This window comes from Pteropus medius, unplaced genomic scaffold (genome assembly GCF_902729225.1).
Source record: "Pteropus medius unplaced genomic scaffold, Ma_sr-lr_union100, whole genome shotgun sequence".
Taxonomy (NCBI): domain Eukaryota; kingdom Metazoa; phylum Chordata; class Mammalia; order Chiroptera; family Pteropodidae; genus Pteropus; species Pteropus medius.
The window spans coordinates 275,397-302,809 of record NW_024340696.1 but is presented as its reverse complement, the minus strand read 5'-3'; the positions used below and the strand labels follow the sequence as shown (position 1 = coordinate 302,809).

Genomic DNA, 27,413 nt, shown 5'->3' with positions numbered 1-27,413 from the left:
CCCTCCACTCCCTGCCCTCCGGTGTACCACAGTCTTCATTCTCCTCCTAGTGTGTACACACACACACACACACACACACTCACTCACAGTCACGCACTCAGAGCCTGGCGCTCAAGCTCCTTAACACCCCTATGTGGATATTGGGATAATGGATCAAATCCAGATTTGAAAAGCCAATAGAAATCCATTGGACAGGATTCTCACACACCCTCACTCCAATCCAGCCAAGAGCCCTGGGCCATGGAGAGCCTCAAGGACAGGTGTGGAAGGCTTGTACAGAAAGCAAAGTGGCTGCCAGGCCACCAGCTCTGACAGACCAGAGAAAGCCAAGGCTGGGGCAGAGGGACATTCGGGTCACCACCAGCCCCTCCCTGTTGGCCAGCACACTTATCCCATGGTAGCCCTTCAGGTCCCAACAGCAGCTGCAACCCAGCAAATTCCCTTTTAAGGCCTGGGCTGAGAGCAGCCCCTCCCAGGGGGCCCAAGGAATCTGCCTGTGGCCCCAGATCCTGGACACTCCTGTTCTATACTTGCCCCTGCCCCCAGGGATGCAGCTAGAGTAGCTGTGATGCCACTACCACCAGCAGGCAGGAGTCACTTCAGGTCAGGAGTGGGGCCCAGAGCAGGCCTGCTGACCAATCGGCAGGTCCTTACGAGTACCAGAACCTTGTGTAGGCTGGATGAGGAACGAGGCATGCAAATATGCCACAGACAGCTGGAGGTCCCAGAAGGAAGGGGGGCATGCTTTCCAGCCATCCTCCCAACAGGAGGATGGGTCCTCCTGCCCTTCTACCCAGGTGGGGGATTGGGCTGTAGGAGTGGCAGGGACGGAGAGCTAACGTTTCCCTCCTCTCCCCGTAGAATGCGATATGAATGGTGCCCCCTTGTATTTATGCAAAATGGCAGACCCGTAGACTTTCCCATTGGACTGTACGTGCACATGTACATGAGTGTGTGCATGCACACACACGCGCATATGTGCACACACACACACTACCCTGAGCCCCTCAGCTGAGAGTGCCCATCAAGCAGTAGTGAGAACCAGAACCTCTGCTACAAGGGAACAGGTAAAGTACCCCTGGATCACCACCCTCAACCTCCCACCTGCGTTCCTGCCATGTCCCAACATTTCCTCCAGCCTTGGCTCCAGCCTCACTTCCCCCCACCTCCTCCCCGCCCCCTTGCAGCAAGCCCCCTACTACCCTGCCAAAGCAGTGAGCCATCCAGCTGGGGCAGCTGCAGCCTGTGTAAGGGATCGCCCCCAGGGGGCCCAACATTTAAAGACTGATGACTCCTGTTGGCCCCACTGTCGGGATAAAGAAAGAAGGAGACTGGCCAGTCTACAGCCCAGGCACTAGCTGCGCCAACAAAGCCGTGAACAGAGCATTGCGGGTTAGGAAGGACTGGTCACACAAAGGTAAGACTTCTTTCTTCCCTCAAGAAGGGGCAGAGCCTTCTACCTTCTGAGCCCAGAAGGGGACAGCAGGAGCTGGGACGGGGTAGTCTCAGAACGCAGAGGGAGAAACAGACGAGGCCGAACTTCATCATGGAAGAGTACGAAGTTCAGCCTCGAACTGCGTGGCTCAGAACAGGGCTTTCGGGGACCCCTAGAAGGGCACTGGACTGGGGAACAAGAGACCAGGATTCCAGTTCGAATGACCTTAGGTTATTTCTCTCAGACATCAGTTTCCTTGTATACAAAATAGAGGTTTAAAAATTGTCATGCTGATTAGAGAAAAGATGGTAGGTACATCTATTCATTGAAATACTGTGTAGCTGTTAATAAGAATGAGGAAACTTTATGAACTAGTATGGAGAGATCTCCAAGATATATGAAGTGAAAAAGAAGGGTTAATAGTGTGTCTTAATAGGCTACCTTACATATGAAAAAAGGGGGTGAGGACAAAGACATATTCATGTTTTCATAAAGGAGCTCCAGAAGGAGCCTAGAGACCACCAGTGGTCACCTATTGGGGAAGGGTTGGGTGATGGATGGGTTTAGGAGCGGGAGGGATCCTCTTCATATAGATGTTTATATTTTTATTTTTTAACTATGGGATTAAATTACCAATTTTAAAAAGTGTAAGAAATAAAAAATCAGCTTCTGTCTTTACTGTGTCACAAACAAAAGAGCTGAAGAAATGCGTCATCATCTGTCAGCATTCAACCAATGCCAGGGGGCCCAGGGCCCAGGAAGAAAATCCGCAACTTCCTCCCAAGGCCCGCTCCAATATGGCTTAGTCAGGAAGTTCCTTATAAGATCCGACTTCACTTCCTTTTGATGAAACCTCCAGTACTGCCTCCTTAGTTCCATGTAGCTATTAATAGACATCCTCAACTCCCTCTGGGCCTTACTTGGTTTACTGAGTAAACCTAAGCCCTACATCCTCCCCTTCCCAGAACTTGGAACAGTTTAGGATTACTCGCTGGGGGTCAGGCCCATTGGTCTTTGTAACCAGCCTGGGAAAGTGAGATATAAAGGAAAGGACAGAGGCCAGAGAGAAGAGGCTTGCTGCCTGACCTCTCCTCACCCTCTCCTTTGCACAGCCATTTCCCCTTATGTCCACTCGACCCATCCCTTCACACACTTTGCAGACACACACACACACACACACACATTACACACAGAACATCTCTGAATCTCCCTCCTACTCCTTTCCTTTTCCTTCATGGCCTCATCTTCTCCCTGTCCTCCCAGGTGAGTGCCCACGCCTGCTGTCACCATGACGACCATTCACCACAAGCAGATGCTGCAGGAGCACGTGTCCATGGAGTTCTCCAGCTCCGCCACCCACGTGCAGACCTTCTCCCAGACAACCAAGATCGTGGGAGGCAAGTAGAATCAGGGGAGAAGGGGAATTAGAAAGGGGCAGACTTTCTTCCTCCACATCCACCTCCTGAGTGGCCTCAGTCTTTATGACTACTGGGCCCCTCAGGAGCCCAAGATACCAAGAACAACCCTCTCTCAACCCGTGCGTGCTTCTAATCTGTGCTTTGATAAAGCTTCAGCTGGCTGGATGTTCACCCACAGATTAGATCTCCAGGAAAACAGCTTAAGAAAAATCAGTCACATGCCTGGGTGTGAGTAATTAATGAATTCTTGATTGCTTAAGGAGAAGAGCATAGGCAAAAGCATGTTATCTTCGATGGTAGAAGTTCAGTATGGAGGAAGTTAGGGAGGTAGCTACCTTGTCTACATGTGAGTAATGCTGACTCTGCTCCATTTAAGAATAAATTAGAGACTTTGAACTGCCAGTGGAGAGATGAACACATAAATAAGTGACCTAAGCTTTCAAGCTCTCAGCCCCTGGGACCAGACCTGGGGGAGGGCAGATCCAAGGGAAAGCTGAGAAATGGTCTCAGAGCAAAACAAATTGTTTTAGTCCTGTCTCTAGAGAAAAGTGATTAAAAGATGGCCAGGGGCCAGGATATTGAATACCCATCCTCTCAGTCACTGCGCCTCCCTCAGAGTCCTGGAGAGGCAGTCACTCAAAGTTCTTTGTGCACAGAGGTCAAGGCCAGATAGACGCACCCTACCAATCCCTCCTGGTCAGCAAAGCAGAACAAATGGAACTGGGACTCGAGACCAGAAGTTGAGAACTCAAATTATAGCAGTGATTCTCAGTGCTGGCTGCATGTTAGAGTCATCTTAGTGTGGTAGGGAAGAGGGGGAGGGGTGAAAAAAATAGCAATACCTGAATTTCACCCAACTGTTAAATCAGGTGTGTATAAATATTTGTTTTGTTTATTTGTTTTTAAAGCTCTCCAGAGATTCTAATATGCAGCCAAAGTTTAAAACCACTGGCCGGTACAGTCCAACAGAGAACATAAATGCAGGAAAAAGACTGAAGTGAACCGGAGAGGACATAGCCAGTCTAAGGGGGCAGTCACATTCACCCGCCACTAATTGTTACCGTATGGGAATATGAGAATCTAGAAATCTGAACTTTTATGTGAAACCTCTCGATTTGTATATGGTGGGCTACTTTTTGTTTAAACATGGTTGAGGTCGAATAAAGCATGCGTGCAGGCCGGCTGCAGCCTGCGCACTGCTCGTTGGAGCCCTCTGACCTCCGTTTAACAGCAGGCCGCGGGGCTTCTCAACCCACTTTCTTCTCAGTCCTTCAGATGGGTGGGGATAATAAACGTACCCACTTCACTGGGGCATTATGAGGATTAAATAAAGTAATCTCTGTGCTTTCCACAAGAAAAGGACTCCACGATTCAGAACAATTGTTATTAACTCACTAGCCAAGAAGATGTTGTGAAGTGTAGGTTATATTGACACAAACAACTTTTTGTTCCTGGATATGCTCTGCATATGCTCTTTGATAATGAGATTCCCATATATAATCCCAATGAAGTGGGTATGTTTCCTGTCCCTCAGGAATCACTGCTCCCATGGCAGTGAATGCTGAACCCACCGAAGGGTGGGGAGGAGGCCCACAGCAGAGCTCAGCTAAGCTTCCAGGCTTCCTGAGCAAGGACAGGCCCAGCCCCCTCCTAATGCTACTGGGGGACCAGGGGAGAAGCACAAGAAATCAAGAAAATCCCCAAAGAGAAGTTTCTTCTTTAAAAAAAAAACAAAAAAAAAAACAAAGTTAGGACTCAGGGCCAAGGCCCAATAAGGGTGATAGACCATTAAGGGATGGGAGAGCAGTTGGCTCTTCCTGGTGGTTGAAACTTGCCATAATGCAATGACCCATGGACTCTAAGGCCCTCCTTTTTTTTTTTTTTTTTAGGTTTTATTTTTAAATTAAATTTATTGGGGTGACCTTGGCTAACAAAATTACATAGGTTTCAAGTGTACAATTCTATAATACAACATCTGTATATTGCATTATGTGTTTACCACCCAGAGTCAAAACTCCTTCAGTCACCATGCATTTGACCCCCTTCACCCTTATCTACCTCCCCACTTCCCCCTTTCCCTCTGGTAACCACTATACTGCTGTCTGTATCTGAGTTTTTTTCTTTGTCTTGTTTGTTTGTTGCTTTCAGTTTTCCATCCCCCGTGTGAGTGCAATCAAATGATTCTCAACTTTTTCTGACTTATTTCGCTTAGCATGATATTCTCAAGACCCATCCATGTTGTCACAAATGGCAGTATTTCATCTCCTCTTATGGCTGGGTAATATTCCATTGTATATATGTACCACATATTCCTTATCCAATCATTTACCAAAGCGGCTGTTTCCTTGTCTTGGTCACCGTGAATGAGCATAAGGGTACACATATCTTTATAAATAAATGTTTTTCAAATTTTTTGGGTAGATATCCAGAAGAGGGACTGTTGGGTCATATGGTAATTTTATTCTTAATTTTTTGAGGACACTCCACACTGTTTTCCATAGTGGCTGCACCAGCTGACATTCCCACTAGCAGTGTGCAGGGGTTCCTTTTTCCTAAGGGTCTCCTTTCCTGGCCAAAGCCGGTCCTGTGGTGCTGGCCTCAAGTGCTGCCCCGTCCCTTCGAGAAAAGGCCAGCCCTCCAGTTCCGAGCTGAGCTCTACCTGGAGCCCATTCTGACCTCTTGTCTGCTGCCACAGAGGAAGTCACGACAAGGAAATCCTCAAGCACCGTAGAGTTCTTCAGTTTGGTGACCCGGAGTTCCAACATCCCTGCGGGCGAGAGCGTTCCCGAGTTCGTGGAGAAGCCTTACCCGGTCACTGCGCCCGAGGGTGCGTCACCCCCCGCCCCCACCCTGTGTCTCCCCAGATCCCTGGGTGCTCCCCTTTCTTCCCCACTGTCCCAGACACCACCACCACTACTGCTGTCCCCCAATACACAAACATTGTCAGAACCAAGCCAGTGGTTCCTCTCCTGCCTGGGCTGCGGCAGGAACCCTGCGAGGAGGCAGGGAGCAGGCAGAAGGCACATCCTGGAGGCTAACATGTGAACATGTGTCCTGTGCCCACTGCAGGGGATAAAGCCGTGTTCCGAGCCCGGGTGCAGGGGAACCCCAAACCCAACATCTCCTGGAAGAGGGAAAGTGGCATCCCCATCAAGGAGTCCGCCAAGATGTTCTACGACAGTATTAACAAGGAGCACGTGCTGAAGGTGCCCGGTCGGGGCCCGCGATCCAGTTACCGATGAGGCCAGGGGCAGGGGCCTTGGGGCAGGCCACAGGCCCTCTCATCGAAGAGCGCAACAGCAGAGACCCAAGAACTGGGAGATGGTGGGGTGGCGGGGAGGAAAGGCTGTCATTGCCCTAAAGGGACGGGATAAGAGAGTCCAGTCAGAAGCTGGGGCTTTCCCAGAGTGAGCAGGGGACAAAAATTAGGGGCGAGGCAAGGCAGAGCTGGGGCAAAGAAAGAACAAGGAGCGGGCAGGAGCAAATGGAAGGGAACTAGCGTTGCTGAAAGTGAGTGAACCAAGGGACCCTGAGACCAAAGTTATGGGCGGAGCTAGAAGGGGAGGAACCACAGTGGGTGGAGCGAGGATGAGATGGGGTGGACCAGGAGGGAGGGCGGGGCTGGGTCTTACAGTAGCGGCGAGAGTTAGAATACTTGGGCTCTTCAAGGGAGCCTTCCCAAAGAGTCTTGCCAACCACCTACAATCCTTAGGTGTAACCAGCTTCTGCAACCTCCCGCGCCAGACCCTTGGAGGAAAAGGAGGGATGGGGCCCTGGGAGACTTGGGCCTATAATTACTCCCGTCCCCATTGATCCTGCCCCGACTTCCCTTGTGAAAGGAAGACAAAGGGCCTCCCCTCTCCCCTACAGACTGAAGTTGGTTCCTTCTATTCACAAAGAACTGTTATTGGACCTCAGCCCGCCCCCTCCCCACACCCCTACCACCACCACTACCCCCACCCCCCACCCTTCCCCCCCCCTCCCCGCCCCGAGCAAATACAAATTTCCCCAGAGTCCTCCCACTGGCCACCCCTTACACAAACTCATTATTTCAGCAAGTATTTTCTGAGAACCTGCTGGGATGTAAGTACCATCCTACAGGCACCGAGGCAGCCTTATTTACAACTGTTTCCTCAGGGGCTCAGCCCAGTGCCAGGTAGGAGAAAGTAAATATGTATTAAAGAAAGGGGTGCTCAGCTGAGTGCCTGAGACTGCAGATAGTTACAACTCAGAGGAAGTCCCTGTCTTCCAGGAAGGCAGCTGAGGGGAAGAGGCCGATGCAGAATGAGGTTACAAACAGACACTCACACTGACTGCTACCTGGTACCTCCAAATCATAGAGGCTGTTCAAACTTCCACACATACTCAGCTCCTCCCCACCCCCACCCCCAAATGCCTTCCTGTCCCAACCTGCAGAAAGTCTCCCAGTGATCTCCTCTCCCCTCCCCTACTAATGGCCTGACTCTGCTCCAGCTGGAGCCGCTGACCTCGGATGACTCTGACAACTACAAGTGCATTGCAAGCAATGACCATGCAGATGCCATCTACACCGTGTCTTTGATGGTGACAGAGGGTGAGCCAGCCCCCTCCTCCCAGGGCCTTTCTTCTTAAGGATCAACTCCTCCTGTCTGACCCTGTCCCTCTCTCTGCCTTCAGGTCAAGATAAAATAGATTTCAAAAAGATGTTGAAGAAGAGGTAAGGCAGCAAGTCTCCTCTGCCCTGGGTGCTGTCCCCCAACCCTCTAGGCTAGAGCTTCTTGAAGGCCTTTCAGCAGGGCCCTGATTTAATAGCCCAGGCTCCAAGAAACCATGGGCATCTCAAGGTTAGGAGAGGCTCCCTTTGTCTTCAAAGAGAGTTGCTCAGTCCAAGCTTGGCACCCACTTCCTCCCAGAGCTCCCCCTGCTCCCAAGAAGAAGCAGAAGAAAGTGACAGATGAGAAAGAGATGCTGGAGATTTTGTCCAAGGTGCCCAAGAAGGACTTTGAGAAGGTTTGCATGGAGTATGGTTTCACCGACTTCCGGGGGCTGCTCAAGAAGCTCAAATCGATGAAGAAAGTGGAGGTGGAGGTCAGTGTCCATTGTGGGGGCAGGAGTCTGCAGGACGGGGGCTGCGTCTCACCAAAAGCGCTAGTGTCTGTGTGTCCCCCAGCAGCAAGGTCTCCCCACCCTGCACACACATATTCAAAGGCATACTCTCTACAGCGAAAGCAGGAAAGGAACTCAAGCCACCTTCCTTCTACCTCTCCTCTCTTCACCATTCCCTAATTTATTTACATATAGACTTTGGATTCAGAAAGCCCTGGGTTCAAATCCTAGTTCTAATGCCTTATTAACTGTGTGAACTTGGGCATCTGTTTGAACCTCATTTTCCTCATCTGAAAAATGAAAATTATACTTTCCTCTTTCATTTGCTTTCATGTTGTCATCATTCATTCACTTGACCAACTCATAATTATTAAGCATCTACACTGGAACTAGAGAATATATGTAATGAACTCAAGTCCACAGTGACCGTCCCACGAATGATGGTGCTTTTCTCATCTCCCATCATATTTGTCTCCCCCTAAATCTTCCAGTTAATCAGTGGCAGGAGGTAGGGGAAACACAGCTATCTAATCAGCCTAGTCATTTCTCCCCAGACTCTTGGTCGTCTCCTCCAGCACTGGGGACACAGACTGCACAAACTTCAGGTGCCCCTGACACCTGCTGTTTTGTTATCATAATCTCTTAGACCATCCGGATTCTGAAGCCTCTGGAAGATATAAAGACCAAGATTGACACCACCGTGGTCTTTGACTGCATCATGGAGCTGAAGGACCCTAATATCAAGATGACATGGGTCAAGGTGGGGAAGTACCTAGGCAGGATCCACAATGGTAATATTATTTCCTTTCTGCACCCCCTCCCTTCCCAGACCCTCTCATCCATCAGCCATGTCCTCTCTTTGATCCCATCAAGAAGATGCCTCCTGGTATGGTTGAAACTGGCTGGGAGCTGGCTTCTATTCTCAGCTGTTCCACTACTTTACTGTTTGATTTGGGACAATTATTTTCCTCTCTCTGTGCCTCAGTCTATCAATCTGAAGAGGCTGGGTTAAATAGTCCCGAAGGTCACTGAAGATCTGGGTCTCTAAGAGAAAGCATCTTATAAACTCATTTATATTAAGAGTTCAGGCATTGGGGGAGGCAGGGACCCTGGATCTCACCAAGCCAGGTAATGAAGTCAGAGAGATCTTAGGGGCTACTGGGTGAATTTGAGGATCTGTACAGAGGTAGACATGGCGCCTCCAGCTCAAGTTGGCCTTGGGAAACGGGGACCTCTGGAAGTCTCCTGCTAACCTGCTTCATCAGCTTTTCTGCCTGTTTCATGGGGCAGGATAATGAACCACTGAGGATCCAGTACTCCCTGGGAAAGTATGATGTGAAACAGATGGGCACCAAGCATATGCTGGTTATTACCAACGTGAATATGAACGATGCAGGCACCTACAGCCTGTCCGTGGGTGACAAGCGGATGAGTGCAAAGCTCACAGTGCTGGGTATGAGTGTGGGCATCAGGGGCACATGGTCAGGGTCTGGGCGGAGTAACAGCCAGGGATAGGGTCCCTGGGACGTGGGAGAAAGGAATATGGGGTTATACAGGAAAGGACTGCACGGGATGGGAATTCATGGAGGAAGGAAATACGGCTGTAAAGGAGAGGACTGTGAGATAAGTACCGTGGGCAATGTAGTGTAGTGGTTAAAAGCATCATCTTCAGAGCTAACCACTGGGGTTCGAATCCCAGTTTCTGTCCCTTATGAGCTGTGTGATTTGCAGCAAGTTATTTATCTTCTCTTTGCCTCCATTTCCCCATCTTAAAATGGGGAATAAGAGTAGAATCTACCCGTGTGAGAACTGGATACATTAATATGTGAAAATTGGCCATATCTAAAACTATGTAAGTCCTTTCTAATTGTTGTTAACATTACTGTGGAGGAGACCATATGAACAGCATGGGAAGGCACTCCATGATTTACAAGAGGAATGAAAGGAAGGATACTCTCTCCAACTGTGGGCTACAGGAGGCCAATGACACCTGAGTCTTCATGCCCCCTTCACCACACCAGCCCTAGGGAGAGACCGGAGCTGCAACCCAGTGATTGCCCCCTCCTACTTTTCGCTGCAGATGAGCCGGTGAGGTTCTTAGGAGAAATGAAGCCAATGAAGGTGACAGAGCGCCAGACAGCTGTGTTTGAGATCCGTCTTTCCAAGAAAGTGCCCGACTTTGTGTGGAAGTTCAATGGGAAAGAGCTGAAGAGGGACGACAAGTATGAAATCACAGTGTCTGAGGATGGTCTGACCCACACGCTTAAGATTAAGGATGCCAGACTCAGTGACAGCGGCGAGTTCTCTGCTGAGGTGGGGGACCTGGTACAGAAGGCCCAGCTCACTATTGACCGTGAGTGGTTGGGCCAGAGCTTGAAGGGTGGGCTTCATATTATAGCAACTTCCATGTGAGCAGTCATCCAGCCAGCGAGCCAGCCAGCCAGCCAGGCATCCATCCATCTATCCACCCATCTATCTGTCAATCCATCTCCTCTTTGCAAGGCCCTGTAATGGGTACTAGAAAGAGAAAGAGGTTCTCCTTTCCACTGACTCCTCGTCTAATGGGAGAGGCAGTTGTGGAAATGAAATTAGAACAGAAGTTCTCAAGCAAGGGGTCAAGAAACACTGGAATTTTATTATCAGCTAAGAGATCATGAGGCAAAAAATTATTAGCCTTTCTGGTTCTCATATTATATATTACAGTACATCACTCTAGACTCCTCACTTTCTTATATTATAGCTAGTTTGGAGAATTGCACATGATGGTGGGTACACCAAGAAGCATGCCATACATGTGAACCATACTTAACACATATGACATGGAATCATCACATGTGACATGATGGTGACACAGATGCTGTGGTAGTCCAAAGAAGGGGCACCACCTGGTGATGTCAGAAAGGACATGATGAGTTGATGGCCCAGCTTTACCAAGAACAAGAAGCAGTTCAGCTTCAGAGAAATGGGAAGAGGAAAAGACACTCTCAGCAGAGGGAACGAACAGCATGTGTAAAGACCAAGACACCAGAGAGACAATGCAGTTATGGCTAGAGTTCCAAGGGGGACATTTATCCCATTTTACATATGAGGAAACTGAGACTCAGTGAATGCACTGCATACAGTTAGCTAGCAGGTAAGGGGCAGAGCTGGCACTCTCCCTGCCAGGTACCTCCGTAGGTCACACTTACACACCTTCGTGGATACCTCCATGGGTCATACTTGCACACAAACATACTCCATGTCACAAGTCCCTGTGCTTTCTGGGGCCAAAAAGAGGAGCAGGTCACTGCAGAAAAGGGATGTAGGAGGATGGGAGTATGTCCAAGTGTTTATCTGTCCACAGGTATCCCCATCAAGTTTGTGAGTACCCTCAAGAATGTACGTGTGAAAGAGAAGAGCCGTGCATGCCTTGAGTGTGAGCTGACATCCAAGGATGTGACACTGTTCTGGAAGAAGGATGGGAAGCTGCTGGAGCGTGGCACCAAGTACAGCATGAACCATGAGGGCAAGCGAGCAGAGCTTATCATTGAGGATGCACAGCTCAGTGATGGTGGCGAGTACACCGTGGTGGCCAAGCAGAACGGGGACCCCACTGAATACTACAGTACTGCCATGGTCACCGTGGAGGGTATACACCAACTTGTCAGTCCCCACGGACCAACCCCCTGACCCTAACATTCCCCTACCCTGGACACTGATCAGCCCTCCTACTGACTCCAGTCCTCCCCTAGACCATGATCGGTTTCCACCTCCCCACTCTGACAAGCCCCATCTCCCAAATTCTGACCATCTCTGACCTCTCAGGCCCTGAATATCTCTACTTCCTAGACCCTGACCATCTCCCATCTCTCGAACTCTGTCAAAAATCCCTTGACTTCATCTATCTTTCACTTCCAGCCTCTGACTATCCCCAGCAACCCTGATCATCCCACACTCCCCTTAACCCTGACCAGCCCCTACTCACTAGCCCTGACATTCTCCACTTACCCTAACCACCCTCAATTCCTGATAACCCTGGGCATCCCACAGACCAGCATAACCACAATTAAACATCTCAACTCTACTATCTGCATATGTTCCCCTTCTTTGACTGAACATATTGAGTCGCCACTGACCTTCCTCTGATGATCAACGGTCCCCTCCCCCCAATAGCCATCTCCCAGTCTTCCTGGTCACCATTTCTCAATGTCACTGACTTTCCCCCAACACCTCTCCTACTTGCTCCAGTCCTCACACTGACCATTCCCGAACCGCCCATTGGACATTTCCAAACTTCCTGCTCATCCTAAATAATTTTGATAGACACAGCACACCCGCCCCTTCCCAGAGCCCCTGCTCCTTTTCTCCCCAGAGCGTCTGGCCACGGTGAAGAGCGGGATGTCCGACGTGCACGCGGCCACCGGGAGCCCGGCTGAGCTGTGCGTAGTGCTGAACGATGAGAAGGTGGAGGGCGTGTGGCTGAAGGACGGCAAGGAGGTCAGAGGCAGGAGCTAAGGAAGGGGACCAAGGAGGAAGGGTTCCATCGGGCATACACTCTCACTCGGGCCCACCCTTCGCGCCCTAGATCACCGACTTGCCCGGGGTGCAGATCGTGAAGCAGGGTGCGGTGCACAAGCTCATCTTCCCCAGTATGGGCCCCGAGCACGAGGGCAAGTACACATTCCGGGCCAAGGGCGCAGAGAGCGAAGCCTCTATATTCATTGCAGGTGAGGTCTCCGCCCACTGTAGACAAATCTTAACCACGCCAGCCCCTCCCAGATGCTCATAGCCCCTCCCCTACCCCATGGGCTCCTCCTCCACCCCCTTGGCGCCTCCCCCATGCCAGCTGGGAGAGCCTTCCCTACCGCCCCACCCTGCAGATCCTCCTACCATCGACCCGTCCATACTGGAAGCACTGGCTGCACACCCCGTGACCGTGAAGGTGGGCCACACGGCGAACATCAAGGTGCCATTCAAGGCAAAACCACTGCCCAAAGTGACATGGTATAAGGATGGCGTGGAGGTGACCGAGGAGGAACGAGTGTCCATGGAGCGCAGGGAAGACCAGGCCCTGCTCACCATTTCCAAGTGCGTGCGCGAGGACAGCGGCCTTGTTCTGCTCAAGCTCAAGAATGACTACGGCTCAGTCACGGCCACTGTGCACCTCAGCGTGCTGGGTGAGGGCAAGACCCTGACTGGGCTGGGCTGAGGCCACCTACTGCCTGGCGCTCTGGGTAGGAGGCAGTAGGAGTGTTTGGGTTGAGACTAGGATTGGGGTGCTGGCTTTGTAGCCAGAACCTCACTTCTTAACTAGGTGGCCTTGCTGGCAAGTCAATTAACCTTCCTAAGCCTCAGTTTCTCTTGTGGAACAGGGTGATTTTTATTTCTTAGTACCTATTTCAAGTGAATTTAAAGCAGCACATAGCAGAGTCATAGCATAATAGACCTTCAAATGTTACTTTAGTATTGTTATTGACTTCGAGATGAGGACATAGTTGACAACAAGGTGGAAATGAGGGTGAAAGAGAAGAGTGGGATTTAAGAATGGAAGTGAGATTTGTTGGTAAGAGTATTGGGGTTTGAAGTGAAATGGAGTGAGGGGAGGTAAGACAGGGTCAAGGATAAAATGAGGTTGGAGAAAAAGATGGTATGAAGGTGGGAATGGGTCTGAACATAAGGTTAAGGAAAGAGATGAGAAGCTGGCCTTAGTGAACTCATATTCAACTTCCAACACACACACACACACACACACACACACTCACCACCTCCACCTGAATCTCCATCAAGCTGTGGGGTGGGAAGGTTTGTGTTTCAGTTCAATTCGGCACCTAGACTAAGTACCTCTTCTGTGTTCTCAGTACTGGAGACACAGAGATGAAGTATCCCCAAAAGTCCCTTAACCCAAATAAGATGAAAACTGGTAGACAGGTAATTATAACATAAGGCGACTATAATACCAGAAAGCACTGGAGTTTTGGAAGCTCAGAAGAGGGGAAGAGCTTGTCTGTAAGGGGAAAAAGAGGAATCAGCCGAATCAGGGGCCCCTCAGGTGTCCAGTCCGCCCATTCCTAGGCAGGCAGGAGTCTCAGAGGGGAAAGGATCAAACTCGTTAGACAATCTTAGAAGGAGGGGCAGTGCACACAGGGAAGAGCGAGATACGGAAAGCTCAGAATCTAGCTATGTCTGAGTCTGGCTAGACCTCCAGCAAGTGGGATAAAGGGCTCTAATCTTTTGCTCCAAAGCCCCATTTTGATGCTATTTTCTATCCTCAGACCGTCCCAAGCCTCCCCAGGGCCGGGTTGAGTTCCTGGAGCTCTCGGGTAATTGTGTGCACATGAAGTGGAAGGCCCCAAAGGACAATGGTGGGCGTCCTGTGACACAGTTCATAGTGGAACGGAGGGCAGTTGGCAAGAAGGCCTGGATTAAAATAGGTGAAGTGGACAGCAAAGTCACCAAGTTCTCCACCAACAAAGTGGAAGAGGGAAAAGCCTATCAGTTTCGTATCCTGGCAGTCAATTCGGAAGGAGTGAGCGACCCACTGGAGACAGACGAAGTATTTGCAGGAAATCCTATCGGTGAGTGAGACAGCCCCGTGCTCAATGGGAAATCCTAGGGTCAGGATGTGGGCCTTCAGCCAGGGAGGAATACTGGCCTGTGGGGGACTACACAGGGTCATTTCTCTAGCCACCCCATGAGATAGATGGATTCCAGAGCAAGAGCAGAACATCGTCTGGGGCAGGAATTCTCAACTTTTTTCAGTCAGATCACATGCACGACGTACTCCTGTGTGTATATCCTGAACTGTGCACAACTCCAGGAAACTGACTGCACTTGTTTCTCTAGTCCAGAAATCATCTCGAATCCAAGTGAGAGATGTTATTCTAGGGATAACCTTGATTCCATGGTAATTTTTTTTTTTCAAAGAAAACCCTTGGTAATATCAGTATTTTAATTATGATTACTAGTTAATTAATTGCTACACTCCCAACAGATCTCCATGTCCCAATGCATCAAGACAGTAAATTAAGAACTAGGATATTGGGGGTGATATATGTTGGAAGGTTTAAGACGGTAATTCTCAATCTTGGCTACACATTAAAATCACCTGAGGTCTTTTTTAAAATGCTGGTGCCTGGCCTCCACCCTAAGCCAATTAAATTAAAATATCTGGATGTAAGACCTAGATACTAATAGTTATTGTTGGTTTTTGTTTTGTTTTGTTTTGTTACTTCACACTTCATATTAATGTGCAACAACCAGAGTTAAGAATCATGGGTTTTAGTTTTTTTAAGGAGGGGCCAGAGATCAGCATGGGGTGGGCAACTGTCTACATGCTACCTCTTCTAACCTCTGCCCTCTCTCCAACCTCTATAGAGCCCCCAGGTCTTGCCTCCCAGCCTCAAGTTACTGACGTGACCAAAGAGGCCGTGACCATCACATGGAATGCCCCGACCCAGGATGGGGGAGCCCCAGTGCTCGGCTACATTGTGGAGAGGAGGAAGAAAGGCAGTAACCTGTGGGTGCCAGTCAATAAGGACCCCATCCAGGGTGAGTTCTTAGGAACAGAGGCCCAGGAGGGACCAAGGTAGGCTTTGCTGGGTGGACCCATGTACCCCTGTTGCTCTGAATATACTCCCTCCCCCAACTCCTTTGGGGATTTCAACGGTATCCCATGATGCCCTCCTCTGTGTCCTCTCAGTCTATGGTCTCCTACCCTATGGGCCTCCTGGCCTCCTGACCCCTCAAATTCCCATTTCAGACACCAAGTGCACCGTGGATGGTCTTCTGGAGGATACAGAATATGAATTCCGAGTTATAGCTGTGAATAAGTCAGGCCCCGGACATCCCAGTATGCCATCCAACTCAGTGGTGGCCAAAGACCCTGTCAGTGAGTTTGGGGCTGCCAGGCCCAACACATAGTGGAATTAGCCCATTCAAGGTAGAGAGAAGATTTCTTCTCTGGGAAAGTCTAACAGGAGGGGTCAAAGAGTCTTCACTTTCTGAGAGCTGCCAGCCTGCCGGAGGCAGAAGATTCAGACACCTGAGAAAGCCAGCAAATAAACATTGAGAATCAGCCAGGGACAGTGAGGAGGCAGAGTGGAAAAAAGTGTTTTTGTTTGTTTGTTTGGGTTTTTTGGGTTTTTTTATCAAACTTAGAGGATTTCTGGTATTCACTGAGGTAGCAGAAGCATGTTTGAGGATGGAGTGGGGGTGCTGGATAAATGTTTGAGAGGCTGTTGAGTGTACAAGGTTGGGAATTGAGGGTGTTAACTGTGGGAGTTGGAGGTAGAAGTGGTGAAGCTAGGTTTCAGGGGTACTGAGTGTGGGAATTGGCGAAGGGTTGAGTGAAGATGAGTTTGGAGGCTGACTGGATGTGTGTTGCACCCCAGAACCTCCAGGCCTGGTCCAGGGCCTGCATGTGTCTGATTCCTCCAACTCAAGCATCTCCCTGGCCTGGCGGGAACCTGCAGAGGGAGACCCACCCTCCGGCTACATCCTCGAGATGCGAGCCGAAGACAGCAAGGAGTGGTCCAAGTGCACAAAGATTCCCATCTCAGGCACCTGCTACACGGTGGGAGGCCTCACCGAGAGACAGAAATACTTCTTCCGAATCCGAGCTGTGAACGAGGCTGGAGTTGGGGAACCTGTGGAGTTGGACAAGGGAGTCCGTGCCATGCCACCACCAGGTGAGGACACAGAGAGGGCCGGGGATTTAGGCCTCAATATCATAGCTTCCAAACCTTCCTCTGTGGAACTTCATCCCACAGGGGGAAATTGGATGATGCTGTGATCAAGAAAAAAGTCATCCATACTTGTGCCTGTACAGAGCCCACTCCTTTAAAAAAACCATTATGCTCATAAAACTCAGTATCTACTGTGTTCCAAGGGAGGTGTGAGGGATATAGAAACAAATAAGATACTGGACTTGCCCTCAAGTGTCTTATGTGCTAGTAGAAGGAGAGAGATGAGAAACAAATAAATGCTTTACAGTTATGCTGGGCTGTTAGATGTCTGTGTGGCCTGTAGCAGGGGCATGAAAGAGGAGAAGTTGGGAAAGGCTTTGGACAGGAGACTTAAAGCTGTATCTTCTGGAGGGAGAGGTCCATACCCCTGCCTCTATCTCCTCCGCTTCAGCTGCCCCCAAGTTTGACCTCAGTGCCCGGCTGAAGAGTCACATGGTGGTTCGTGCTGGGACAGCCCTCTTCATCCATGCTGCCTTCTCTGTGAGTCCTTCCTGATCCTGACCCTAGATGCCCACCACTTAGCCAAGATGGCTGCTGTAGCTATCATAGTCTCTGCCTGGCAGGAGACTCCTCAACACTGGGGGAGGGTCTGCCCCCAAATATCACCTGGGTAACCACTGGTGCCATCTCCTGTCATGACCAGGGCTCACCACCACCTAACGTGATCTGGCAGAAAGATGGCATCCCCACCAAGGGCAGGGAAACCATCACGAAGGGCAAAGACCACTCCCAGTTCCTGATCAACAACACCAAGCGCTCCGACTCCGGGGTGTACCGCATCTTGCTCCAGAATGAGTTTGGCGAGGCATACTATGACATCCATGTGCGAGTGGCAGGTATGACAGTGGGCAGAGGCCTCAAGGAACATCCCTATATACTCTCCAAAATATAGCTCCACTGCTGCTTGAACTCCTACCACTATAAAGTCATGCTTTAAGGTAGTGAAGGCTTCTTTGGCACCACAGAGTAAGGGTTTATCAGCCTTTGCCTTAATGGGGAGGGCTGTTTCCACTTTTTCTCACCATCATGAAGCCCGGGGACATTGAACTAGGATGAAGCCCTGGTTTCAGTTTCTGCAGTCACACCTGGTGACCTTCGGGACACATACAGAGGAGGTGGGAAAAAGAAAGCAGAGAATGGGTGATAAGCAGGAGGAACAGATGGAGATGAATCCATTAAAAATTAAAAATCCATTAAAAATTGGGGTGACCTCTTAGAGAGGGCTGGAAGCTTTTAAAAAAGCCCTAAACTCCCAAGAGATGAAGGGATAAACTTTTATTAAACAATTACTGCATGCCAGGTACTTTACCCACCATTTCTATGATAGTAATTATTAGCCCTGTTTTGCAAGTGAGGAATTGGGTCTCAGAAAAGATAAGTAATTTGCCCAAGTTCACAGGGCTGGTAAATAGCATAGAAGTACTTCAGAAACAGTTCTTTGTGACTCCAAGACACCAGCTGCCTGAAACTCAAAGGGCTTGGCAGGTGGCTGGCATGGGGACACAATACTTCAGGCCTCCCAGGGTGGCTGATGGACCTTCTGTTTGTATCAGATTTTCCGCGGCCACCCACAAACCTACGGCTGTTTGAGGAGGTCCCCAACACGGTGACTCTGACCTGGAACCACAGCCCTGATGTGCAGGACGACGGTGAGGCCCACTACGTCATCTTGAAACGGGATGCCAGCACTGCCACCTGGTTCACAGCGGCAGAGCGTGTCTTCAGCAACAAGTACACGGTGACTGGGTTGCTCCCTGGCAGGAAGTACTACTTCCGAGTGGTGGCCCGGAATGAAGTCGGTGACAGCGACCCGCTCGACTCCAAGAATACTTGGCTGGTCAACAAGGACAAGAGTGAGTCAGGGTATTTGAGGATTCGGGTTACATCTGGGATCCCTGATGCTAGGGATAACATAAGAATTGCAAGGGGTACCCAAGATTTGAGGTAAAATAGAGAACAGTTGAGGTCAGGGATGCTGGGGAGAAAAGTAGAGGTCAGGAAGCCTAGGCGAGAAGATACTTTCAGGGTACCATGATGGGTGGGACTAAGGAGGAGCTGGGGAGGTACCCTTGGGGGTGAGGTGATGAAGGGTGTGTGGGAGGAGGAGCGAGGGATGTAGTGCTGAGCCAAGGGGGCTGAAGGTGCTGAGGACTGGGAAGGGTCTCCAAGGAGTGGGAGCAGGTTTGCTGTCCAGAAACCCTGGAGGGAAGGGATTAAGGGTGGGGATAGTGGCAGGAAATGAGAAATACAGGGCTAAGTAGGAGAGAGCTGAGACCATGGAGGCTGGGATGACATGGGAAAGCTTAGAGGGGGAGTTAAAAGCAGGATAACATCTCAGGTCTGAGAAACTGGTGGCTGGAAAGAAATCTAGAACTCCACGGTCTGGAAAAGCGTAAAACCCACAGACTTGGCTTAGGTCGTGGCTTAGGTCATGAAGTGGCAAGGGGGTGGGAGGACGGTGCAAAGGGAACTTTAGGAACTAGTAAAAAAGCCTCAGAATTGATGGTATCTGGGAATCTAACCCAGGTCACTGGGGTTCCACGAGCTGCGTCTCAGGTCAGCGGCTAGGCACCTTCCAAGCTCTAAGCTGGTGGTGACAGGTGGGGACCTGGGGGTGTTCACGACCTCCGCATCCCACCTGCGCAGTCGAAGACCTGAGCACCAAGCTGAAGCCATACCAGCAGAAGGACTGGCGCCACGCACCTCGCTTCATGACCCCGCTCAAGCCACACACAGTGCTGCGCGGCCAGGACTGCACCATGACGTGTGCCTTCCTCGGGAACCCGCGGCCCACTGTGACCCTCTACAAAGGCGATGTCAACATCACAGCCAACTCCAAGTTCTGGTACAACTCCACCAGTGGTGTGTGCACAATCGTCATCCCCACCTGTACACTGAAGGACAGCGGAGAGTACAGTGTGCTGGTGGAGAACGAGCTGGGCAAGGACCGCAGCAGCTGCACACTCACGGTCTACGGTGAGGGTGCCGTGGGGGTTGGGGCCTGGGGTGGGGTTGAGGGCAGGAGGTCGGTTGCCTCCCATCTGGGGTAGAGGCACAAAACAGCAGTCTTGTGGGCTGTTGACTCTCTTTATGTGGCTGGCAACATTTTTTATTTAATCTGTCATCAGATGGTGTAAACATTGGCGAACGTGGGAGTCTGCAAACCCTTGGCAGACTGTAGTTTGCAACACTTGGTTGGCCTAGACTCACCTTGAAAAAGATACTGGTGATCAGGCCTAAACCAGACTCACCAATCACAATCTCTCTGGAAGGGCCCTGGAAGGAATCTGTGTTTACAAATTTTTGCAAGGGATTCAAGATTACAAACTACTGGTTAGCTTAAGAACAGATGGGAGGCACAAATGGGGGAAGGACTGAAGGGAACCTAGTGGGGGCCCTCCCTCTTCACACTTGTGCCACGTTTCTGCTCATGTGTGCACATGTAGGGGAAATATTTTATTCCTTCCTACACAATGTACTGTCTTCACAGCTACACAGCCAGTAGCATGAACTCACTAAATGCAAGGCTGACCTGCCTTACTCCCTCTTGCTTTCCCATAATACTCTTGATAAAATCCCAACCAACAAGGGCCCTCTCCCACCCCAACTACCTCTCCAGCCTCATCCTCTGCCATTCCCTGAACTCTCCATGGGACTCCATTGGGGTCCATGGTCACCATGGTTACAGACCATTTTCATCCCTTTATAGATGCCTTTCCTTGGGGAAAGGCCATGTCCTGTTGCTCTGTCTCTCAAGTTCTCAACTAAGTGATGAGACCTTCAGAGTGGCTACTGAACTGTGTGGCAAAACTAGGCCAGGGAAGGCGTTATGGGGACACATCGGCTTTTAGTCTTCAGCAGGAGATCCTTGACAACTTAATTCTGGTTGTAAGCACATGGGCCCAGGATCCTGGTTCTACCACTGACCAGCCATGTGACCTTGGCAAGACTGTTTTCTCGTCTAATTCTTAAGGCTGCTGTGAGGCTTAAATGAGATAGGGCACAGAAATGCCTGGCACAATGCCTGGCAAATATTAAGTGCTCTTGGTCTCCACAGACTAAGCTGATCTTGGGAGACTGGGGCTGGGACCCGGGCCCAGGCTCAGCCTCGGGTGAGGACTGAGAGTCCCAGGCAGGGTACAGCCCCTGGTTCCTGGTAACTACGAATCTAGCAATATGGAGTTTCCCTTGCCCCTAGCATCATTAACACTAATACTTGTTTTGCTCTTTCAGACAAAGATGACAAGTCAATTCTAGCATCAGTCATGGAGGGTCTGCAGAAGAAATCAAAGTACCTTATGTGAGCTTTGGCGCAGCCCAGGAATCAGGAGGATGTTGTGATGTGGGGCTTCTTGGCCTGTCTACTGCATGGCTCCAGTGAGGGAAGCCCAGTCTGCTCTCTGGTACTTGTCAGTGTAAACATGCAGTGAAGGGATGGGACAATAAACTGACCAAGCTCACTCTTGCCTGTTCCTGAGGGTGGTGTACAGCAGGGACGAAGGAGGTAGAAATGGGATGGGGATACACGAAACCCAGACCTCCAAGAGCCTGGTCCAAACCAACCCACATGGGAAGTGACCAGTTCCCTTTTGAGTGGGCCTTGACTCGCCTTCCTCTCCTCCGCAACCACACTGTACTCACCCCTCCTCTCGGGGCATGGGTGGGCAAGTGTTACCAGATTCGTCCTTCTCCCCATCCTGCTCCCTCCCATTTCTTTATACCAGGTCGGTCTGTCATCAGAGTTCCGGTGCTTGAAGGGATCAGGACCCTGCCTCTTTAGCATCCAGGGTTCCCACCACTTGAGAGCTAGAGCATCTCAGGACTAGAAAGGATTAGTCATCCAGCATCAACTTATGTTTTGCAGCAGAATCCTTCATTTTAAAAAAATCATAAGAAGCTACTGGACTTGAAACAAAGGATAGGGGTCTTTGAGCCTCCCTCCACTACTTATTATTTTGCTATTTTCCACCAGAGATTTCTGCAAAAACCCTTGTTTGAAAATCACTGATTCATCCAATACCCACATGGGACTTGAGTCCCCTATCACATCCTCACAACTGTACGACCTCTCTAATGGCATATTCTATACCTCCCAAGGCTTCCCTTTAAAATCTGGGTCAGGGCCCTGCCCATTAAGATGCAGATGTCCCTGAGGTCAGGGTATGTGTTATTCTGCCAGAGTTTCACATAAACAATATGAATCACCAGTCTAATTCCATTCCTCCCAGCTATTCAACTGAGCCCAGAGTCCAAGGAGAGAGGAGATGCTTGAAGGGGCTCTGGATCATTTTGGAGCAGGCAGCAGGTCTGGGAGGAGGTGGGCAGCAGGAGGACTGGGTAACTAAGTGTGTAGGTGAGTGCATCAAGGACAAATTTGGATGGTGGCAAATATTACCCATCCCCCATCCTCCTGAACTACATTCTCACTCATATGTGACCAGGGAAGTGAGACCCACTCCAACCAGCACAGTATTACCAGAGAACCAGGGAGCCAGTCAGGCGTGAAGACGCACTGGCCAAGACTGTGACCCAGGCTGTGAGGACATCCAGGGCCCCTGGCTCCATGTCCCCACCCCCTCCTTTCCAGGACAGGCACGTGCCACACAGACAGACAAGTGGGGCAGCCAACAGCCCACGGTTTTTATTTTTTTTCACATGAGCAGTAAAGGATGGAGTTGTCCCATCCTTGTTCCCCTTGCATTGAATGTGCCTTGGGTCTTATGACCCTAGAGTATCATTAGAGCCCTCTCTTCTTGCTCCCAGTACAGGAGTGGCATGAAGGAAAGCACTGAGGGGGATGTGGGGGCTCCCAGCCCTCTGAGCCAGGCTCAGCACCCCTAGAGCAGCTCCCTGAGGCCTCTCCATAAGACTTTGACAGCAGAATGGAGACAGATGGCAGAGAAAGACATAGGCTGAGAGACAGATTGTACACAGACTCACACACACAGACACACAAGCTAGCCCCTTCCTTTGGTATGGTTCACCCTAGCCCTGGGGTTAGGGTCTGAGGGTAGTGACGTAGGGCCTGAGCTCTGGGCTGGCCTTTGAAAGAGATGGGACCAACTTGAATCCTTGAGACCCCAAACTCCCAGGCCAAAGAAGTCCCCTCTCTTGCCTACCAGGACAGACACCACTTCATCTTCCCACCCGCCACATAGATATTGAAATTGTTCAAGTAACAAGGATAGATGAGGGAAAGAGAGTCTCTACCCTCATCCAATCTTCCCAATTAGGGGCCTGTAAAAGGGGCTTAAAGCCCTGGCACAGATTTCTCCCCTCCCCTTCAACTCTACATAGATCAGAAAGAGTAGAATGGGTGAGTCAGACTCTCCCATCTAGTAGAAGTACGGGGAGGTCAAGAAGCCAAGCACCATCACCCTCCTGTCAAAGAAGGGCTTTGACAGTCCTGATGGGGTAGAGGTGAGGAGATATCTACTTCTGGCTCTAGCAAGGAGCATTAGTTTAGCTCTTTTTAGCTCTCAGCATTGTTCTGGACCACTAGCTTTGCTAGAGAGATCATTTCCTGCTTACCCCCTCAAACTTGTACATTTTCCAGGTGGTCCCTGCTGCCCCAGGCTGGTACTTCAACCATCCTGAACCAGCTCTTGTAGGTCCCAGGTTCTGGACCCCAGCCCCAGGAGGACAAAGGGGTTACCAGACCCTAGCCTCTCAATTGGCCTTGCTCAGTCTGTAGTCTTCCGCTGGCTCCCGGCTCTCGACAGCTGACAGGGCAATGAGCATCTGGGCAGCATAATAGGTGGACATGATGAGTGCCCGTGAGTAGGGAATGGGGAAGCAGAACTTGTTGAGGGCGATGGCCATGTCTGAGACGATAAAGAGCAGTGCACCACCACTTGCTGCCAGCTCAGTCCAGCGCCAGGCTGCCCCAACCAGCCGTAGCCCTGCCATAGCCCGCCAGCCCATGAAGCTGATAAGGGCCACGTAGACCCCCACCAAGTAGGTGAAGGCACCTGAGAGGCCCGGGTAGACATAGGCATAGAACAGGCCCGACAGCACTGTCATCACCAGACCTGTCCGAAGAGCCAGTGGCCGCATGCCAAAGGCCGATGCGTAGAACATGTGAGTCACGGCAAACATCAGTAGACCTGGGAGTGAGAGAATGAGGGGATGCTGAGGGCAGGCTCAGGTGAGTAACGCGTAATGGGGTGGGAGTAGGAGTGGAGTGCTTGGGATAACCCAGGAGCTTCGTTTTGGGAGTAACAGGAGTGAGAAGAAATCCACATAGGTAAAGACACCCCCCTCCACTACCCTGAAGAACTCCAGAACTGATCACCAGATCACCTGCAAGGTCATCTTCGAACAGGGCCCCCACAGTTCTTGGTCTCAGAACCCCTCAGATTCCCCACATTCTTGTTCGAAAGCTCCCAAATCCTTGGCTCCTAACACCCTCTAGCCCCCAACCCTAGGATTCCTCCCAGGGAGCGACTACAGCAACTGACCGTGCACAAAGTAGCCCTGGTCCTGCCAGATGAGGAAGGCATCACCCAGGGTGGAGAAGACGAGCCCCACAAAGATGCGAATGGCACTGGGGTGGGCAAGCAGGAATCCTAGGCCATGGGCCAGAAGGAAGAGCCAGAGGCAGAAGATGGGCAGGCACTTGATGAGGGCGCTGACCCACGATGGGCTGGACGAGGGCAGCCAGAGCACAAAATACACACAGGTGGCCTTGAAGAAGGGCACCAGCTTGGGTCCCTCACTCTTCACCTGGAGGACACAGGACAAGGGCAGCACTCAGAGTTTGGGAGTTCAGAGCCCATAAGAGAGCTCAGGGCCAGCACCCTCAGCCCAGTCATCCACCCCAGGGATGGGCCCACCTCCCAGGTGGGGAGGACTGACACACACAAACCAGTTTGGTCTGCCCCAACCAGCCAGCAGAATGTGAACAAGCCCATCACCACCCAGAGGCTTAATTAATTAGGAAGAGGAAGGGCTCCACCATTCCTGCTGGCCATGTCCATTCTTAGCCCTGGAGCAGGACTAGAATAGTCACTCACTGGGAAGAAAACAGACCCTGGAATAGTGTCCCCTCCTGCAGCCCCATGCTTCTCCCTTCTTGCTCCCTTCCTCTCCCTCCCCAAAGTCCCTTTAGCCCCTCTCTGCCGGCATCAGCCCCCAGCTGTCTGGAATGGAGCGCAGTCAGCAGGAAACCACAGAGACGCCACAACTGGCTAACTCGTGATCCTTAGCTGTGAGGCCAGGGAACAGGCAGGCTTAAGGCCCTGGCAACACCAGGAGAGTGCCAGGAATGCATGAGGTGGGGCACTGCCAACCACCTCCGCCCCCATAGGCTCTCTCCTCAGCCAGTGTGCTCCTCAGCTTCCACTTCAGCAGCCCCCGCCTAAAGGTAACCATGAAGGGCAAGGAGAGGAGATATGGATGCTGGCTAGAGAAATGGACCCATGAGTTGGGAGAAGGAAAACTGTCCCTGAAACTCCAATGATTTCCCAAGGGGACCTGCCTGGGGTTCAGAGGGGCAGGTCAGGTCAGTCTCATTCCCAGAGAAGCAGAACAATTCAAGGCACATCAGAAAGAGAGGCAGGAAGGGGTGGGGGTTCTCTTCCTAGCTTTTGATCTGAAGCCAGCAGACAGGCTGGGAGGAGATGGGGAACTGAGAGAGGGAAGTCAGACAACTGACTTGCTCTCGGCCAGATTAGGGGGGAGGGCAGCTAAAGAAAGGTTGTGTCTAAGGATACTGTGGGCATCCTCCAAGTTGAAGGAGGGGGCTGCTGCAAATATTTTGAATATGTGATCCCCTGAAACTGCTTTCCTCGGGCTTCTGATACAAGGTCTCTGAGACCTATTCAGAGCAGCTGAGATGCCCTGTGTACTCACTGCCCAAAGTGACTGTACATCTGACTGGGTGAGCTGTCTAGCACAAGGTTCTGGGGACACACTCAGACTTCCAGACCACCAGTTACCTGGGGACTGATCAGGCTGTGATGGAGAAGGTTGGGAAGAGGAAGATGGGTGGCTCCAGGGTCCAAGCCTGCCCTTGCTCAGCCAGGGTGAGAGCGGGGAGAAGAGATGACTAAGCCCCTTGTCCAGAGATTATCTCGTCAAGGCTGGGCAGGGCAGGGGGCATAAGAGGAGACTGAAGAAGACGTGCATCCCCCACAGTCCCCAGATCTCCCGAGCATCCACCTGCCAGCCCTTGGAAGCATTAACGTCTGCTCTACACCTCTCCCCCAGCCCCATATTTCTTAGAAGGAAAAATAGGCAGTAAGTAGTTGGGGAGCCTTTGACAGTCAAAGAGAAGCCAGCACTAGAAGAAGGATGGGGAAGAGACAAAGGTTCGAGCTGAGAAAGTCCGAATAGGAAGAGGTGTCAATAGAGAACGACCCTTTTCCTTCCAGCGTGTTATCAGTGATGCTTGGACGCAGGAGCATCCCCTACTCCGCCCCAGACTTGTTTATAAAAAGAGGAAAGGGAGGAAACGAATTTGGGACAGAAGTCTCAGGAGGTCCCAGTCACCCTCCTGCCCTCCCTCGCCCTCTCTCACGCCTCCGGATGGTCTGCTCACGCTGAACCCGGCGGCCCGCTGCTGTCCCCTTCTCCCCAGCAGCGACCCCGCCGACCCGCGCCAGACGCACAGAGATCAACAAAGTCACGCTTCCGAGTCACGTGCCCACTGTGCCCCTCCCTCCCGCGAGCAAGCGGGGCGGGGTGGGGGGGGGGCGCGCAGAGGAAGGGCGCCGCGAGTCTGAGGAGCAGGGGGCCTTGACAGCAACCGCCTCCCGCCTCCCGCCCAGGGACCCCGGCCACTGCGGGATCCCTGCCCTTCCTCGGCCCCCGGCAGTTTGGCCTGTCCTAGCCCAGTCCCCAGGCCGGTAGCCCAGTCCCCAGGCCGGTAGCCCAGTCCCCAGGCCGGTGGGCTCCGGCCGCGCCGGATACTGGCTCGGTCGCTTGCTCGTTCACTCACCACGGTGACCGGGGACACCATGGCGGCGACGGCGGCGGCGACGGCAACTGGTCCCCCTCTCCCGGCTGCAGCTGCCAGGACGCGCCTGCGGTCAGGTGAGAATGCGACGACGTAACAAAGCCCGGGATGACGGACAATACCTCCCGCGCGCCGGGCGCTGAGGGTCTTTCTGCGATTCCCCACAACGTAACCGCAGACACAGCCAATGAGCGGGCTGGAATGGGAAGGGGGCGGGGACTGCTGGGAACGCCCGCCAGGCCCCAGGAGCTTCTGCTCCTAGGGGGCGAAAGGCCGGGCCTCCAGGGAAAGCAGTGCCAAGGCATCCCAGAAAGTGATCGTAATGCCAGTTCCTGAGTGAGGACCGAGACTGCTTGAGAGACAGACACTCCTGTCCTGAACACACGGCTACACATGTTTTCTCATAACCTGGGATAAAAGGCAAAGACAGGTTTCCTTCAGCTTTTAAGCATGCAGTCCACAAGGACACAGGTAGACCTTCACTGTGTACAAACGCATCGAGATAGACACACAATGGTAGCATACATACAACTGTCAACATGAAAAAAAGGTACATAAATAGGTACATGGCAGCCCATAGACCCATAATCCCAACATATACTCAAGCACATACAGAATCACAATTACACTTAGGCATAATAAGTACATAGATACAAAACCGACAACCACAGGTCAACATACATCCTTCAACATAAACACAGACACACTTATGGACACACAGAGCAGCCCATGGAGCCATAACAAACACAGATACTCAACCGCCCTTAAGCACACACCTCTCATAACTCAGAGAC

General features: G+C 51.3%; 2 protein-coding genes across 2 annotated transcripts; one reads left to right on the top strand and one right to left on the bottom strand.

The window, feature by feature from the left end:
* The first annotated feature begins 93 nt into the window (after positions 1-93).
* On the top strand, positions 94-21,121 carry IGSF22 (immunoglobulin superfamily member 22). Its single transcript, XM_039865553.1, has 23 exons — positions 94-1,417; positions 2,699-2,832; positions 5,549-5,680; positions 5,923-6,059; positions 7,327-7,426; positions 7,510-7,549; positions 7,746-7,920; positions 8,585-8,698; positions 9,229-9,391; positions 10,019-10,291; positions 11,282-11,566; positions 12,290-12,414; positions 12,503-12,644; positions 12,798-13,094; positions 14,190-14,492; positions 15,292-15,465; positions 15,677-15,805; positions 16,308-16,604; positions 17,053-17,141; positions 17,305-17,497; positions 18,215-18,514; positions 19,308-19,637; positions 20,895-21,121. Exons 2-23 carry the CDS (start codon positions 2,724-2,726, stop codon positions 20,963-20,965), a joined length of 3,978 nt encoding a protein of 1,325 aa, XP_039721487.1. The 5' UTR covers positions 94-1,417; positions 2,699-2,723; the 3' UTR covers positions 20,966-21,121.
* A 1,150-nt stretch (positions 21,122-22,271) lies between these two features.
* Positions 22,272-26,791, bottom strand: TMEM86A (transmembrane protein 86A). Its single transcript, XM_039865552.1, has 3 exons — positions 26,602-26,791; positions 24,122-24,386; positions 22,272-23,767 (listed from the first exon to the last, which is right to left on the bottom strand). Exons 1-3 carry the CDS (start codon positions 26,620-26,622, stop codon positions 23,331-23,333), a joined length of 723 nt encoding a protein of 240 aa, XP_039721486.1. The 5' UTR covers positions 26,623-26,791; the 3' UTR covers positions 22,272-23,330.
* Positions 26,792-27,413: the final 622 nt, after the last annotated feature.

What these genes read in the sequence shown, in the direction of transcription:
- TMEM86A (XM_039865552.1), bottom strand. Translation starts at nt 26,622, where the DNA reads ATGGTGTCCCCGGTCACCGTG. An exon ending in TGGTGTCCCCGGTCACCGTG is followed by an intron (nt 24,387 to 26,601) that starts GTGAGTGAACGA and finishes TGTGTCCTCCAG; the next exon opens with GTGAAGAGTGAGGGACCCAA. An exon ending in CCAGGGCTACTTTGTGCACG is followed by an intron (nt 23,768 to 24,121) that starts GTCAGTTGCTGT and finishes TCTCACTCCCAG; the next exon opens with GTCTACTGATGTTTGCCGTG.
- IGSF22 (XM_039865553.1), top strand. Translation starts at nt 2,724, where the DNA reads ATGACGACCATTCACCACAAGCAGATGCTGCAGGAGCACGTGTCCATG. An exon ending in GACAACCAAGATCGTGGGAG is followed by an intron (nt 2,833 to 5,548) that starts GCAAGTAGAATC and finishes CTGCTGCCACAG; the next exon opens with AGGAAGTCACGACAAGGAAA. An exon ending in GGCCCAGCTCACTATTGACC is followed by an intron (nt 10,292 to 11,281) that starts GTGAGTGGTTGG and finishes ATCTGTCCACAG; the next exon opens with GTATCCCCATCAAGTTTGTG.